General features: G+C 41.9%; 1 protein-coding gene across 5 annotated transcripts in view; it reads left to right on the forward strand.

Moving 5' to 3' along the window:
- sema3c (sema domain, immunoglobulin domain (Ig), short basic domain, secreted, (semaphorin) 3C) overlaps positions 1 to 18,221 on the forward strand; it is a 355,573-nt gene that overhangs the window by 303,175 nt on the left and 34,177 nt on the right. For all 5 annotated transcript variants that reach the window (XM_086010363.1, XM_086010366.1, XM_086010367.1 and 2 more), the window contains 6 exons: positions 2,683 to 2,843; positions 3,456 to 3,518; positions 7,009 to 7,128; positions 10,505 to 10,595; positions 10,708 to 10,827; positions 11,753 to 11,895. In XM_086010363.1, coding sequence (XP_085866489.1) covers positions 2,683 to 2,843; positions 3,456 to 3,518; positions 7,009 to 7,128; positions 10,505 to 10,595; positions 10,708 to 10,827; positions 11,753 to 11,895 — 698 coding nt within the window. The remainder of the gene's footprint in view (positions 1 to 2,682; positions 2,844 to 3,455; positions 3,519 to 7,008; positions 7,129 to 10,504; positions 10,596 to 10,707; positions 10,828 to 11,752; positions 11,896 to 18,221) is intronic.

The following is an 18,221-nucleotide window of genomic DNA, read 5'->3' on the forward strand; positions in this document are numbered from 1 at the left end:
GACTGCCACTTTTGCTTTTCTCCTTCCTGTCTTTTGCTTCTATCCTTGCTTCCCTTTCCTCTGTCTCCCTGCACAGGTTCCCAACCCCCTGCCATTTTAGTTTAAACCCTCCCCAACAGCCCTAGCAAACACTCCCCCTAGGACATCGGTCCCGGTCCTGCCCAGGTACAAACCGTCCAGTTTGTACTGGTCCCACCTCCCCCAGAACCGGTTCCAATGTCCCAGGAATTTGAATCCCTCCCCCTTGCACATACCTCTAGCCACGTATTCATCTGAAATATCCTTCTATTTCTACTCTGACTAGCACGTGGCACTGGGAGCAATCCTGAGATTACTACCTTTGAGGTCCTATTTTTTAATTTACCTCCTAACTCCCTATATTCAGCTTTTAGGACCTCATCCCGGTTTTTACCTATATCGTTGGTACCTATATGCACCACAACAACTGGCTGTTCACCCTCCCCCTCCAGAATGCCCTGCAGCTGCTCCGAGACATCCTTGACCAGGGAGGCAACATACCATCCTGGAGTCTCGTTTGCGGCCGCAGAAACGCCTATCTATTCCCCTTACAATAGATGTAATAGATAGAATAGATACAAAGAGTGAAATTCAATTGGTATAGACATGATAATGGGCTGAATTTAAACCTCTTGCAGAATAATCCATCAATTTAGATTTTATTTCTATGTAGATTGTATTACTGAGACATGGAAAGCCTAAAACAGACATCAGATAAAATACAAAATAATTGTTTCCAGTTTCTAAAAGTTAAGCATTTATAATAACTGGTCTTATACCAAGATTCAGTGCACATTTTTTAGTTATTTTGGTTCCACTTATTGTAATGTGCTTTATGCTATCATACAATGACGAGGGGAAACTTCATGCTACAGCACGCGGTCTGCACACTGATCTGCGCAGTACGATAAGTCGATGGGTTGAATGGCCTTTTCTTGTCCATATCTGTTTGCAACCTTATGTCCTTTCTTATGCTCTTTATTTCTAATCACATAATTCTGCCCAAAGTGCCATCAAAACAGTAAAAAAAAAGCAATCGTGGTGATTTGATAATATCATGGCCCCTGCAATTATTTCTACTGGTACATTACTAACAGTAGAGAGTTCTTGCAGAACATTATCCTTTAAAAATAATTTATGAACAAACTGATTACGATGAAAATCGCAATAGTAATGGTCTGATTGTGTGTGGTGGCTGAAACAATTGAATATAAGTTGCAATAATCCTTCATGGGTAAATCGACATCGCACTCCACGTAACAGAATATTTCACTTAGAAGAGGCCTGGATACTGTGCATAAAAAGAATGAATTTGTAGGGATGAGTTGAAGAGCTACGCAGGGCTACTATTGGTCACCTGCTGTAACTGCAACGGGCGGGAGACCGGTGGAAACGCCAAAGAAACAGTGTAAGCGTCTGTTTACACCATTTCCCCAGGGCTTCTGCCAATCGTCCACTGAAATGGTGGCAGGAGGTCACGAGAATCCTTGTGGAATTTCCTGGGTATGCTCTTTTAGGAGGTTTTTGAAGACAAGGCAGGGAGATAGCAAAGTAAAGTGGTTTTTGGACAGAAATCCACAGTGCAGGAGTTTAGTGACTGAATAATCAACTGCTGATGGTGGAGGGAAAGGTGCAGTGAACAAGCAGTGATTTTGAGTCAGAGAAGTGGAGAGACGTATAGCTGGAGAAGATCACTCAGATGGTATGGAGTAAGTTTGTGAAGGGATTTGAAGAAATGGGCGAGGCACTTGAAATCATTTAACTGGTGCACAAAGAGCCAATGGAGTTCTTCAAGGGTGGTGGTAATAGGTGTATAGGACTGTGATATCCGAGTGGTAAGGTCCAATAACTGCTATAAGCCAGACTTCAGGAACCCAAAACTTAACTTTTTAATTACACAGTTTAGGAGAGAACATAGCTCTTACAGCTACAGGCATGCACTTCTATTTCTTACTGCACGATGCAAAAATGGAGGATCCTATGAGTCATTCCCATAATGCAATGTTACCTTAATACTAGTAAATATAATCCCTTAGCATTTGTCTCCCTCTGGTGGATAACTTAAGCATTACATCTGAGATTACTATAAGGACTTTGTGTCGTAGTGGACATGAGCTGCAGATTTCTGATGAATTTGTGAATAGTGGAGGTTCTGAAGTCTTTGAAAAGTCAATCCTTGAGCTGATGAAGATCTGGATTAGAGTTTCAGAATTGGATTGGAAGAGGTAGTGCTTGAAGCAGGCAATGTTCTCAAGATGGAAAAGTGCAGTCTTGGTGACACACATGGAGAGCAGTAAAAACAGCTCAAAAAGAATATCAAGGCAGTGCAGCCAGATGCAGCCTAAGAGGGTAGATGGGAAGGTTGATGGAGTTGGAGCTAGAGGCACGTAAGAGATGGTGAATCTAAGAATCAGTTTTGCTAACACTGACCTGAAGAAAATTTCAACTCATCCAAAACTTGATGTTGGCCAAACAGTTGGAAAATGTAGCAACAGTCCTGAACATGGAGAGGTAGAATTGGGAGCTTGTCTGTAACCCCTACCATCTAACTGCCTCTTGTTTTTAGTTATCCGACATTACTTCACCATGTCTTACTTTATTACAAAGAATCCAGCAAAGCAATTATATTAACTAATAACTATATTACCTGTATTTCTTTTATAGATTTGAAGGCCACTCATACATCTCAGTTTTATGGTCTATCCTTGAATCCTTTGGATTATAGAATCCTGTTAATGGATGAAGATCAAGATCGCTTATACGTGGGTTGCAAAAATCACATTCTGTCTCTCAATGTAAACAGCATCAGCCAGAATCCTCTTACTGTAAGTTTCATCTCTGAGGTTTTTTGGATGTGAATGTGGCTTTTGGTTAATATTGTTATTATAAGCTTTCTATGTGCCCTTTGTTGTTGTGCTGTTGCAACCAGATATTGTACAGACCACCCAGTGATGAGAATTATTGGGTGTATCTAACCACACTGGCCTCCTAGGACGTGACAAGGAGCTTCCTATCACGTTTCCCCACAGTTTTAAGTAGGTACAGCCAGTCCAGGAAATCCAGAAGCTGCTTTTAATAGGAAATTCCTGCCCATAATCATGTCAGCACATCCAAAAATGATACAATATTGAATTACCTTCCAAATAAACTGATAAAAAAAATCGATTTGATAACGTACCAGAAGACAACCGATTCTGATGGCTATGCGAGTCGCTGTTCTTTTCTTTTTATAGAGGGAGTGGTAAGGCTCTCCTCCTGGTATTTTTTTTCCTAATTGACCTCTCCCCGGCAACTTTTCTGTTACAATAAGAATGCCTAACTGAAACAGCTAACAATAAACAGATTGTAGATTTCCATCTAAATTGGTTGTATTTCTCATTTACTGAGTCCTGAATTGCTTTATTAGTGTGTTGAAGTATTGCGATGTCTTTCATCAGGTTCACTGGCCAGCTTCGAGCAATAAAGTGGATGAATGCAAAATGGCTGGCAAGGATCCAAATGTAAGTAGCAAATGTTTAGATTCTCCATGTGATGCTGGATATTTTTTTGACAGTCATGGAATTACTTAGAGTTACAACATGGAAACAGGTCGTTTGGCCCAACCAGTCCGTGTCGATATTTATCCTCCACATGAGCAGTAATTCTAATCCCATGTGCCTACCCTGTTCCCATATCCCATTATTCCACTTTCCTTCAACTACCTACCATATACTTAAATGTTGGCATGGTATCTGCTTCAATCACTAACTCTAATCACTCACCCTGGTAATGAATTCCACAGTCTCACAACCCTCAGTGTAAACATGTTTCCCCTGCTGTTTTGCCTAAATCTCTTCCATTTAACCTTATATCTATGTCCTCTTGTTCTAGACTCCTCGACCATGTGAAGCAATCAATTTCTATCCATCTGTCTCATCTGTTCATAATTTGAAACACCTCTGTCAAACTACCCCAGACTCTCCTCTGCGCTAATGAAAATAGCCCCAATTTTTCAAGTCGTTCTTTATATTTGTATTTCTTCATACCAGGCAGCCTCCCAATGAAATTGTGCTGCACCCTCTATTGTCTTAACAGCCTGCATATAGTGTGGAGCCAAAAACTGCACACAGTACTCCAACTGTGATCTTACTAAGATTTCATGTAGATTCATAATTACATCTCAACTTTTATATTCCATACCTCTTGCCATGAAACACAGTATTCCCTTAGCTTTTTTTTTAGCCTTATCTACTGGAGGAGCTACTTTTGATGTCTTATGAACCTGAATCTGCAAATCCTCTGCTCTTCCACATCACCCAGCTTTCCCCCATTCTAAGTATAACTATTATTTTTATTTTCTTTACCAAAATGTACCACTTTGCATTCACTGACATTGAATTCCAACTATTTTTTTGCCCGTTCCACCATATTGTCAACATAGAAACATAGAAGATAGGAGCAGGAGTAGGCCATTCGTCCCCTCGAGCCTGCTCCGCCATTCAATGCGATCATGGCTGATCATCCAAATTCAGTACCCGGTCCCTGCTTTCTCCCCATACCCCTTGATCCCTTTAGCCTTAAGTGATCCCTTTAGCCTTCCTAAGGTCCTCAGAAATATTTATTCAACTCACGACCGTCCATTTTGCCCCAGAAAAATGGGTAGAATTGAAAATCGGGGAGTGGGGGCAAGGAGGGGCACCTTGGCTGCCCCATTGGCAGGCCTGTAAATGGACAAGTAGCCCGTCTGCCTCAAATAGGCATAAGGCTGCTTTACTTTGCAAATCGGGATCCTACGTCATTTGTAGGACCCTAATGAAAAATTCAGGTGCAAATGGGCAGAGCTTGCACCACGCAAAGCTCCGCATAGTTGTACCAGGTCTCGAGCGGCATGACCAATGCTCCTTCAAAGGACCGCTGGAGGCTACTCAAGAAACAGCCACAAATTTTTCAAAGTTAGGTTTCTGTGGCGCCACAGGGAGCAGGAGTGCTCGCCCTGGCTCCACAAAAATACAGCGTGCCGTGACTGGCCCAGGCTCACCCTGCTCGGCTTCACCTCCCCACCGCCCTCCCCCACCCATATACCTACCTGGAGGCTGCTTCAGCATAGGAACCAAGCAGAATTGGTCAGGCCCCAACCGGTGAACTGCATCCAGACATCCATTTGGCGCCTGCAGCTTACCACTTCCGTTCAAATGAGGCCCGATGCCAAAGTTGGCTTGGGCCTCAGGCCAATAGGGAGCAGCGTACAGAGCAATTGCTTTACTGACTTGCTGTTCATTTTGAGAGCAAGTTGAATTCCCTGTGGAACCACCACCCCCCCGTTTCCTCTCTTTTGAACTAAATTTTAATCTAACTTGCAACCCTCTTCCTAGTTTTATAGCCCTTAATCTTCTCTAATAATAAGTACATTTTCAAAGACTTTCTGACAGTCCATGTACACCACATCCAATGCACTCCTCCATCCATTTTATCTGTCTCTCCCTCAAAGAACTCTATCAGATTTGTCAAGCATGATCTACCTTTCTGAAATCCATGTTGGCTGCTTCTAATTTATTTTCTCTTCAACTAGATATTTCGTAACCTCCTCTTTAAGTAGACTCCAAAATATTCTCTACCACAGATGTTAAACTAACTGGCCTGTAGTTACCCAGGTTAACTCTACCTCCATTGCCCACTCTCCAGCCCTCCATCACACATCCACTGTCCATGGAACCCGCTGCTATTTCTTTCCCCATTTCCTTCAGGATCCTTGGATGTATCCCATCTCGCCGCTTTGTCCTCCTTTAGTTTAAATAACTTCTCTAATGGTTTCCTTTTATTTATTATAATATCTCTTAGCTGGCTTTTAACCAATTCGGGATTTACCTCTGCCCCAGTATCGTTCTTTTATAAACACTGAAGCAAACCATTTGTTAAATATCAGTAACAATAGCGAAACAAAGATTTGGCGAAAAGATTAGGGCCTGGAGTTTCCGCTTGATTGCTCTGGTTGTTTCGGAGCAGTTCCCCCGATATCAGCGTAACCGACACACAAGATCAGGGAATTTTAAGTGCAAATTGCATTCAGCGCAACTTGAATTTCCGCGATGTTTTGCACTAGTTTTAAAACATCGTGCTAGAAACAGGCCCCGCCCACAAAACTGTCCACATCCCCAGGAAGAATTAATCACTATTGGGAGTTTCCGCTAATTGCGCTCATTTGCAGTCCTTCGAGGAGGCTCCAAAAACGAAGCTGACAATAGTTTGTATATTTTTTTTAAGTAATTTTCAGTCATTTAAAATGGGGTAACTCACAGGCAGTGGATTGACACTGTGATTTAAAATGCTTTTTTTTTGTGATAAACCCATTTTCAGCTGTATTAGTCAAACTGCACCAAGTTACCACTCTTAAATTTAAATTTAAATTGCCCTAATTTATCCTTATGTAGATCGGTGTCAAATATGTTGTTTTAAAATACTCCTGTGAAGCGCCTTGGGACGTTTTACTACGTTAAAGGCGCTATATAAATACAAGTTGTAGTTGTTGTTGTTAAATATATCAAGGAACATTTTTTAAAGCAACATTTTTTTGTTTTTAAAAATTATATTTTAAAACGCTGCCCGATTGCGCTGGTTCATGGCAGATTTTGCATTTGTTGATATGCAATTGAGTTTGAGCGGAAACGCAGGGGTTGGGGGGAAACACTTTTCAAAATGGGCTCAATTTGCAGCGGAATCGCCGATTACGCCCAAAGCGGAAATTCTACCCCTAGAGTGCAGTATTGGTGCAAATAGCTCAGCAGATATTTAAACAACTGCACTGTGAAGATTTGGAATAAATATTCACTATATCCCCTGAAATCACCCAATGTGTTTAAAAAATCTCATATATCTCTAATAGAATACTTTGGTTCAGTTGTACCTCTCTATTAGTAAAAACATTTTTTTTTAGTTCATGTATATATTATCGATTGCTTATTTAATAGCGGCTCCTTGATCACTGCCCTCTTCATGATTTTCTGTTTTTGACAGAATGGTTGCGGTAACTTTGTTCGTGTCATACAAGTTTATAACCGAACTCATCTATTTGTTTGTGGAAGTGGTGCATTTAGCCCCGTCTGCACGTACATCAACAGAGGTCGCAGGTCTGAGGTTAGTACTATATCACCAATAAAATAGTCATTATATAACATGTACATATATTTGCTGTGCATTTGAATCTAGAACTGACCAGAGGGATTTTGTTCTGTCACAACAATGCTGTAATATCCAGATTAATACCACCTGGCGCACATTACATGCTAATCCTTGTAATTACTGCACTACATTCTGTTTCCTGAATTTCTGCGGTTCTTCTACTTTAAAAGACTTTCACTTACATAACCTCTTATCATGTCGCTCAGAAACATCTCGGAGCACCTCATGTAATTAATTACTTTGACGTGTAGTCACTGTTGCTCTGTAGGGGAAAGCTGTTCACTGACCTGTGGTGCAATGTATTACAGAGTCCTTAGGATATGCAAGGAAACAATAGTTTCAGGGGACTATGTACAAAACTGTAAACCTGGCTGCACCTTGCTTTTAAATAACAATTACATAAATTACTAAATAGACTTTCATGAGTTGCCTGTAAAAGTAAAATATACAACCTTTGATCTTTGTGCTAAATACAAAATTCCAACTTTATTTAGTTAACTTAAATTTCTTTTTTCCCTTTTTAACGATGAGTACTAACTTTCCATCAAAACTGTCCTCAATGTAATGAAGGTTTTTTTTCCCATTTGAACCCAACGTGTGGCCCAATCCAACCATTGTGCAAGAGGAACCACGGTCTGCCAATGCACGGCCTAGGATTCACTTGAAGATCTGTTTCCAGTTTCTTATCCTATATTTGTTTCTTATCTTTTGACACAGTTCTTCCAACTGGGACAGGAAACAGCAAGTTATTTAATTTTTCATGGTTCTCAATGCCTGTCCAGCCTTAGATTAATTAGCAGTACATAGATACATAATCCATGTGGTGCGAGAGATAAAAATGATATTTTTATTTACTTAAGGTTGGCTACTTAACCGAATGGGAGGCATAAAAAATAATACCCTTATCACAAATAATGGTAAGAAGATGGAGTGTCGGCCACCATGGGGTCAAATTGCATCATATAAGCATCGTATACAGCAGCAGGAGGATGAGTAATTAAACTTACACTGTACCTCCAGCCCAGTAGACTAGAACTAGAACACAGAACACTTTGTGGCTTGTACAGCTTATAAGGTAACAATTGTTATTGGCTGCCCGATAACAATCGGCCACCTGAGGATCTGGATTCTGGTAAATGTTCTGGCACAGTTTGTTGCATGAGCACCAAATATGGGTGGGAATTGGCACAAACTTGCTGTAGTGCCTAAAACAGTCAGATAAAGAGAAACAGTAGCACTGTTGCCTTTTTTAACTCTTACAATGTCTGTCATAGCAATAATACTGAGTATTTCAGAACACTTTCCACATATATATTTCTGCTTATAATTAGGATCCCCTTAGGGTGGATTTTATCAGCTTGGCGTGCCTTTACCTAAAAGCCCTTATACAGCGGAACCTCACTGAAACAGCAAACCTTTCACAATTCACACAATTCAAATCGCTTTATTGGCATGATAAGTTACATCTTATGTTGCCAAAGCATCAAAATACATTTATGGTTGAGCACATAAACACAGTTCTATTCATACAGTGTATAAACAGGTATATCCCTGAGTGTATAAATATACATTCGCATTGTTTGTATATATTCTTTTCTTAGTTTACTGGTTGTCCCTCTGTTCATGGCAAGCTGTAACATAGTGTGCCGCCAGTGTTACACAGCTTCTCTCCTCTCCCAGTAGGAATGGGAGTTTTTGGTTGTCATTCAGATTTCTGAAATCAGGGCATATTTGTGAGAACTTTTGGTAGAAATTCTCCCTGATGCCCTGATATTTTCCGCAGGCTGTGAGGAAGTGCATCTCTGTCTCCACTACTCCCTGACTGCAGTGAGAGCATATCCTGTCTTCTCTTGGCAGCCTGGTCTGCCTGTGTCTGCCTTTTTCGATCGCTAGGCTATGTTCGCTAAGTCTGTACCTTGTCAAGGTTCTTCTCAGTTTGTTATCCTTTACCATGGTCAGGTAATCAGCTATGTTGTATTGTCTGTTTAGGGCCAAGTAGCAATTGAGTTTGCTTTGGGTTTTTGTTGTTTCTGCCCAATATGTCAGATAGTTTTCCTTTTGCTTAGCGACGATTGTGTTGGGTCGAATTCTTTGTGTTACCCTGTCACTGTCCTGGGGCTGGTTATTGTTAGTATTGTTAGTAGTTACTTCACTGAGTCCCAGGACTAGTTGACTGAGGGTATTCTTCTTTATGGTCAGCTCTTGGCATTTCAGGGCGTCGTAGTGATAGCATTGGGGATCGCTCATTTGTAGGTGATTCCAAAATTTGGTGGCTCTTTTTTGGATAGTGATTATTAATGGATATTGGCCTAGTTCCGCCCTGCATGCATTGTTTACTGTTTTCCTTTGAGGCCGGAGGATACTTTTACAGAATTCTGCATGTAGGATCTCAATTGGGTGTTTGTCCCATTTTGCAAATTCTTGTTGAGTTAGCGGTCCCCATACCTCACTGCCATAGAGTGCAATTGGTTCAATTACTGATTTGAAAATTTTGAGCCAAATGCTAATTGGGATTTCTATTTGGATTGATTTTTTGATGGCATAGAAAGCCCTTCTTGCTTTCTCTTTCAGTTCATTCACAGCCAGTTTGAAGTTTCCCGTAGGACTTTCAATATACATTGAAATTGCTGAGAAAGAGACACACACCCTGCGTTCAAATCAAGAGGCTGATTTTGTGCACGTGTAGAAATTGGCCCTCAAGCTCCCCAAAACGTGGACCAATTTAGGGAACTGACCTCTGATCTGATATTGAGTCAGACCATTTTTGAGGTGTCCCTGCGGTCGCCTAAAACAGGCGTTAAGCCACTTTCATATCTAACAGATGGGCCAAACACCTGTTTCAGGCTCCCTGGCAGAAATTGGTTTGGGATGAGCGGAGCAGGAGCTGGACCTGGACCTGGACCTGACCCGCGCTGCATTCTTCAGCGGCAGCCAACAAAAGATGAGGTTTTATTTGCACTTTTAAAAATCATTCCTGCGGAGTCAAGAGGAGCGGGAGTGCTCCCCGACTCCATTGCCCCCCCCCCCGCCCCCCCCGCTGACACCACGCCGTTGCCGCTGCATCCCCCTTACTGGGATTATCTTCGGGCTGCTGCCTTTGGGGGGGTGGGGGAAAGTGGCCCGAACTTTATTTCTATCAAAAGGGCCCAGCTGCCTGTGGAGGCACGACGGACAGCTCGCCCAGATAATGTTAATGAGGCCAAAGACCTAATTTCAGACCCAGAAACAAGCCTCAAGGAATTTGCGCTCCTCACAACCTGTACTTGTGTTCGACCTGAAACTCACTCCAACTAATGACGAATCTTCCTTAATGTTCCTTTTTATTTTGCAGGATCAAATATTTAAGATAGAATCAAAGAATGAATCTGGAAAGGGCCGTTGCTCATTTAACCCTCAAGTTGACACAGTGTCCTTTATGATCAGTGAGTAGAATGGAGAAAATAAAACAACTGATCATTTTTTTTTTAATGTTATACTATTTAAGTATGCTTTCATTATATGTTATTTATGATCTTCATGTCACTTTCTCTCTAGAGGAAGAATTATTTTCAGGAATGTACATAGACTTCATGGGCACTGACGCAGCAATATTTCGCAGTGTAACAAAAAGAAATAGTATAAGGACGGACCAGCACAACTCCAAGTGGCTAAGTGGTACTTATCCTTAATTAGGACTCATCTATGCAATTAGATAATGGTGATTTTGGTATAAGTAAGCTAGCTTTGCTGAACCTAATGCACCAAGTCAACCTATAATGACGTGTTATTTTGGCAAGCTTTTTTTCCCACTGTTTGAATTCTTACTTTCTGAGCCATGAACTGCAACCAAGAAAGCTCTGCCAGGTAGCCACGCTGCAAAACTATCTCTGTAAAACAGGGACATTATTAGTCAGAGTGTGTGGCTAATTTAGCAATTTTTGGTTTATGAAACTAGCCCTGAAATTTGGTATGCGGATTATTTAAAAAAATAGTAAATAACTGGCAGCTGAGAGCGATGTTACTTCTTCTGCAAGTACAGTTACTAGTCATTTCAGATGGCTAGATTATAATGGACCATCATTTTGATCACTTTAGTGTATTTTATACAACATTTTAGCTTGGCTCATTTGGTAGCACTGTTCACCTTTGAGTCAGAAGGCTGTCGGTTCAAGTCCCACTGCAGAAGGTGAGCACATAATGTAAGCTGATATTTTTTCAAAGACTTTCAGATCATTTTCATGGCCCACTACATAGAATAGAATTATACAGAAACAGGCCATTCAGCCCAACTGATCTGTGCTGGTGTTCATGCTCCACACGAGCCTCTTCCCACCCTACTTTGTCTCAGCCCATCTGCATATCCTTCTATTCCTTTCTCCCTCATGTACTTATCTAGCTTCCCCTTAAATGCATCTACTCTCTTCCTACTTTAGTAACCTTGCTCATGTAGAGATGGTCATTTTCCTGTGTGCCCAAGACTTTGAACTATCAATCAAATCACATTTCTTAATTTTGATTTAAGTTTGAACTCTCTTCAATGTTGGCTCGAAGGTGTTAATCGTCTATTCACTGCTGTACCTTCTCTTCTCTCTGTTATTAGAGCCTGTGTTTGTGGATGCCCAGATCATTCCTGATGGCACAGACCCAAATGATGCAAAATTGTACTTTTTCCTTCGGGAGAAGGTGACAGATGGTAATGGCAAGACCAAACAAATTCACTCCAGGATTGCCAGAATATGTCCCGTAAGTAAAGCTCTTGACCATAGATTCCAACCTCATTGTATTACTGGGCGCGATTTCTTGAGTATACATCTGACAAATTGCAGAGCCATTGAATAAACAAAGCTCGTCTTGTTTTGAAAGACTGAAATTCTGAAGCAGATTTCATTTTGCAATCAGAATATATACCTCACTCACTGTATGAGTGACGGTGTAACTTTGGTGGGGCAAGATTTCTGCCCACCCCATGTCTCGACCCCTAACCGTTTTCCTGGGGTCAGAATCATTTCACTAATTTGATGGACTCCTATTTTGGGTGGGCCAGGCCAATCGCCTTGGCTCAGCAGAGAAAAATGGTTGCTGTGTAGTTTGGCCGGGGGTGCAGCTGAAATACTTTAATATTTTTGATTTCAAACCTCCTGCTTTGCCTGCCTCAGTTGATCACTCTGCACTCTTACTAGGCAAAGTGGGCCTTCCGTTTTTAAATCCATCCCTGTGGCCCATTGCAACCCTAGACACCAGGAACGTATCGCTTTCCTAGTGCCCAAAATTGCTAAGATGCTAATGACAGGAAATATGATATCTTCCTGCCACTTGTGTCTAATTACGATACACCCACCCATATTTGAGCAGATGTATTGTAAACCCTATATCAATTCTGGCAGGGAATTATGGAAGTAGCAGTGGAGAGACAGCAGAATGGCTTCCAGCCTGATTTTCCTCTCCTGCCCACCCAGGTTACACCAGTGAACTGAGGAGGAAAGTGGGCCCCATTAAGTCCTAATAGCTGGTATCAAAAAACCATAAGTGCATTTGTCAAATTTAGTTCTTTCGATAGCAAACTTCCATGTCTTTCCAGGATAATGCACACTGATAATACTCACTTAGTAGAAGGCATTAATGATCAGGAGAATGAGGTGCCTCTTATAAGCCATCGAACACACAAAATACAAAACTGTGCCCGGTGACTGGATGGCAAATGTTATCCCAGTATTCAGAAAAGAAGTGAGAAATGAACCGTGAAATTATAGACCAGTTTTTCTAACACCTGTAGTATGCAAACTGTTTAAGAACTCAACTAAATGTATCAATGTTCAACTAAAGAACACCGTGGTCATAAAGCATAACCAGCATGGATGTAGAAGCAAATATGTCAGACTTCACTAATCCACTGGGATTCTTTAAGGGTCACTGAACTAGTGAATACGGGCTATTCAACAGATATCTTTTACAGAAATTTGAGAAGGCAGTTGATAAAGATCTGTGTGTGAAACTTTTAAAGGAAGTCGGGGTTTATAGAAATAACAGCAAATTAAATGGCTCAATTGAAAGCTAGCCGGCCAATAGGAAGCAAGATGCAGTGTAAAATGAAAACATTCTATCTGGAAGCAGTAACTGATGGAGTTCTACTGGATTCTGCTCCAAATCTCTTGCTGTTCACACTATACATAAATAATTTGGAAGAGTGCATTTCTAATAAAACATTTACTGATAATACCAAACCAAGCGATCAGATGACAAATAGAAGGGAGATAAATAGAATTCAAAAAATCTGGACCAATTAAGCAGTTGGTCTGAAGAATGGCAGTTGGATTTAATGGGCCGTATTTTCCGACCGGAGGCTTCCTGCGTGCGGAGGCCTCCGATCTAGAAAAATCTATGAACTTACCTGAGGGCTCCCGAGGTGCGTATGGTTCCGATGCTGGGCCTCTCCAAACTCCAAGTGCACAGGGCCCAGAGGCGCAGGTAGTTCGCAGCGTCCCTGGGATCACGTGGGCCATGGGGAGCCAATCACAGAAGGGAATCTCCCTACATACACTTGACAGATAGACCTGTCAAATATATGAATGGAGATCACCCCCCAAAATACTGTAAAACATTAAATAATTTTTTTTTAAATCACATTTGTAAAATGAGTTGAAATTACAATAAATTAAATATTTCAAACAAAAATTACATTTTTTGAAAAAAATAAAGTTTTTTATGGGGCTAAAAATAAACTTACCTTATATTTTTTTTACTTTTTTCAACTCTTATCCTGGTAAAAGCAGGCCTTATGCCTGCTTTTACCAGGTGTAAGAATTCTAAGGGTTTTCTGCGACCGGAGTTTCTGCAGAAAGTGGAACTCTTCCCCCGCGGAGGCCCTTCTCCAGGGCAGGCGGAGGATCTGTCAAGAGCTTTCTGTCAAGAGCATGCCTGAAATCGGCATTTCCAATGTCCCTACGGGTATGGACACAGCCCGCGCACACCCGTAGGGATCGGAATATCCAGCCCAATGTAGACAAATGTAAAGTAATGCATATTGGAATAGGAAACAGCAGATATATGTCCACAATGGTGCCAACCTGGGGAAGCTGCAACACAGGACTACATAAAGGCTAAACAGCAGAAGCAGCATGCTATAGACAGGAATAACAACAGAAAATGCTGGAAATACTCAGCAGAACATAGACAGGGCTAAGCGATCCCACAACCAATGGATCAGATCAAAGTGCTGCAGTCCTGGCACATCCAGTCATGAATTGTGGTGCACCATTAAACAACTAACGGGAGGAGGAGGCTCCATGAATATCCCCATCCTCAATGATGGAGGAGCCCAGCACGTGAGTGCAAAAGGCAAGGCTGAACCGTTTGCAACCCATCTTCAGCCAGAAGTGTCGAGTGGATGACGCATCTCAGCCTCCTCCTGAGCTCCCCACCACCACAGAAGCCAGTCTTCAGCCAATTCGATTCGCTCCACATGATATCAAGAAATGGCTGAGCGTACTGGATACAACAAAGGCTATGGGCCCCGACAAAATCCCGGCTGTTGTGCTAAAGACTTGTGCTCCAGAACTAGCCACGCCTCTAGCCAAGCTGTTCCAGTACAGCTACAACACTGGCATCTACCCGACAATGTGAAAAATTGTCCAAATATGTCCTGTCCACAAAAAGCAGGACAAATCCAATCTGGCCAATTAGCGTCCTATCAGTCTACTCTCAATCATCAGCAAAGTGATAGAAGGTGTCGTCAACAGTGCGATCAAGCAGCACTTACTCACCAATAACCTGCTCACTGATGCTCAGTTTGGGTTCCACCAGGACCACTCGGCTCCAGACCTCATTACAACCTTGGTCAAAACATGGACTAAAGAGCTGAATTCCAGAGGTGAGGTGACATCAAGGCTGCATTTGACCGAGTGTGGCACCAAGGAGCCCTAGTAAAACTGAAGTCAATGGGAATCGGGGGGGAGGGGGGGAACTCTCCACTGGTTGGAGTCATACCTGGCACAAAGGAAGATGGTTGTGGTAGTTGGAGGTCAATCATCACAGCCCCAGGACATCGCTACAGGAGTTCCTCAGGGCAGTATCCTAGGCCCAACCATCTTCAGCTGTTTCATCAATGATTTTCCCTCCATCATAAGGTCAGAAGTGCGGATGTTCGCTGATGACTGCACAGTGTTCAGTTCCATTCGCAACTCCTCAGATAATGAAGCAGCCCATGCCCGCATGCAGCAAGACCTGGATGACATTCAGGCTTGGGCTGATAAGTGGCAAGTAACATTCACGCCACACAAATGCCAGGCAATGACTATCTCCAACAAACGAGAGTCTTGACATTCAACGGTATTACCATCACCAAATCCCCCACCTTCAACATCCTGGGGGTCACCATTGATGAGAAACGTAACTGGACCAGCCACATAAATACTGTGGCAACAAGAGCAGGTCAGAGGCTACGTATTCTGCGGCAAGTGTCTCACCTCCTGACTTCCCAAAGCCTTTCCACCATTAACAAGGCACAAATCAGGAGTGTGATGGAATACTCTCCACTTGCCTGGATGAGTGCAGCGCCAACAACACTTGAAACTCAACACCATCCAGGGCAAAGCAGCCCGCTTGATTGGCACCCCATCCACCACCTTAAACATTCACTCCCTCCACCACCGGTGTACCGTGGCTGCAGTGTGTACCATCTACAAGATGCACTGCAGCAACTCGCCAAGGCTTCTTCGACAGCATCTCCCAAACCTGCGACCTCTACCACCTAGAAGGACAAGGGCAGCAGGCGCATGGGAACACCACCACCTCCAAGTTCCCCTCCAAGTTACACACTATCCTGACTTGGAAGTATATCACTGTTCCTTCATCGTCGCTGGGTCAAAATCCTGGAACTCCCTCCCTAACAGCGCTGTGGGAGTACCTTCACCACATGGTCAGTAGAGGTTCAAGAAGGCCGATCACCACCACCTTCTCAAGGGCAATTAGGGATGGGCAATAAATGCTGGCCTTGCCAGCGACGCCTACATCCCATAAACAAATAAATGTTTTTAAATGACCAGCTCCTATTTTACATGAAAACATGCGAAGCAGACTGCATAGTGCATGAGGAAGGATGTAATGCCATGATTCAGATTCAGAACAAGATTGTTGTAACCACAGCACTATCCACTTTATGATTACAGTGCACACGAACCCTTTCACCCATTGTCAAAGTGGACAAGGATAGAGTTTGGGTGTGATTATTGGTCATTCACTAAAAGTTTCCAGTCTATATGAAGCTGTTGTCAACAAGGCTAATCAAATATTAGTTTACAGAGTGAAGACTTTTAACAAAAGAAGATATGATGCAGGTTTTCAAAATCCTGAGTCACGTAGATCATGGAGATAAAATGAGGCCACTTGACATTGATTGTAAGTGCAGAATTAGGGAATATGGGTTAAAAGAAATGCCAAGTAAGACTAGATGTTGGAAGGTTTTAAAAGATCTTCAAAATTACCTGGTTGTTAACAGCATTGAAAGGTGTAGGGATTGATATAGAGTGTGGTGATCAAATACTCCATGACATGCGATTGTCGGGGAGGAAGTTGTTGACTGTAGAGGACTGCGAGCTAAGGCTGCATAATAGAGAACTTGGGGGTGAATGGTATTCTGAAGTTTTGCTTGATTACTTTTGAGGATCTGAGAGCATTTATGAAGAAAGTTCCCCTGAGATTAAATAAGTAGGAAAGAATTCGTAGAGGGAGGAGGCTTGATGGGCCAACTCTTGTTCTGTCTCCTCTTATGTTCCTAATGTCACTGCGCGCACCTTTTTAAATAGCAAAAAGAAAATACTGCAGGTGCTGGAAATCTGAAATAAAAACAGAAAATGCTAGAGATACTCAGCAGGTCAGGCAGCATCTGTGAAGAGAGAAACTGAGTTAATGTTTCAGGTCGATGACCTTTCGTCAGAACTGGAAAAAAGCAGGAAATGGAACAGATTTTTAAGCAAATGCAGGGGCTGGGAAAGGAGGGAGGGGATGAAAGAACTAAAGGGAAGGTCTGTGATAGGATAGAACTTTTTTAAATAGCATGTCAGATTCACCAATCGCAGCATAAAAATATATCTTATAAAAACCACTGAAGTCCAAAGGTCTGATGCCCAGAATTTGCCAGTTAGTTGATAGTTCTGAACATATATTCATAATATTTTTCCAAGAAAAAATTACAGTGAATATACCTTACTGAATAAAGAGAAGAGTTTTCAAAAGAATGTGAGCAAGATCAGTTTCAAGGTTCGCTGTGAAGTCACAATGCAAACCCAGCTCACAGCTACAATAACTCGAGCAGTTTGGTACTCCTGCCAACATAAACAGAACATTGCTATTGCAAGAACTTTATCTTTGCTAATGGTGTGCTAATTCTGAGTATACCACAGGGAAGTGTATCCCTGCTTGTCCACAGGGGTGGCATGACCTTCAAATAGTATCAAAAGAGAGCAAAAATGAGTTGGCAAAGCACAGAAGGCACGTTGTTTATATACGTGGATTAATTGTTCAAAATAAATTCCACCAGGAAACCTTGGACAAAACCAGGGCTCCCCAGGGAGTCTCTCAGGCTGAACCTCCTTTAGTGGACGTTAGGAATATTATGTACTTGCAACAGCCCTCATGACAGTCTGAAGCCATCGTAAAGGCTTTTTCACAGAATATGAGTTGCAAAGCCACAAGAGAACTGGAAAATAGAGGAATTTGTTGCATTCCAATGCCAACTAGATGTTTAATCTCTTGCTGCTCTGCAAAAAGGCAAGTTAAAAATAAATTGCAAGTGGCAAAATGTCATAAAATCAAATTGTGATGACAAAAATGCAAGTTGCAAACAGCCTTGTGATATTGGGGGGGTCAAATTAGTCAACGGCAGTGGTGTAAAACGGACCGATAGCAAATCACCAGCCCATTCTACATCACGCCCGATTGTCTGCTCCATTAACTTCAAACTAGTTTTCTCAAATAGTTACCTTGTTAATATTGCAAATATAATAAGGAAAAGCTCTAATGATTACAATGTATTAATTTTTATTTTTATAATTCTGCTTCATGAACTTGGTCTC

Source organism: Somniosus microcephalus, chromosome 17 (genome assembly GCF_052327205.1).
Source record: "Somniosus microcephalus isolate GS21.2 chromosome 17, FLI_Smic_1.0, whole genome shotgun sequence".
Classification (NCBI taxonomy): Eukaryota; Metazoa; Chordata; class Chondrichthyes; order Squaliformes; family Somniosidae; genus Somniosus; species Somniosus microcephalus.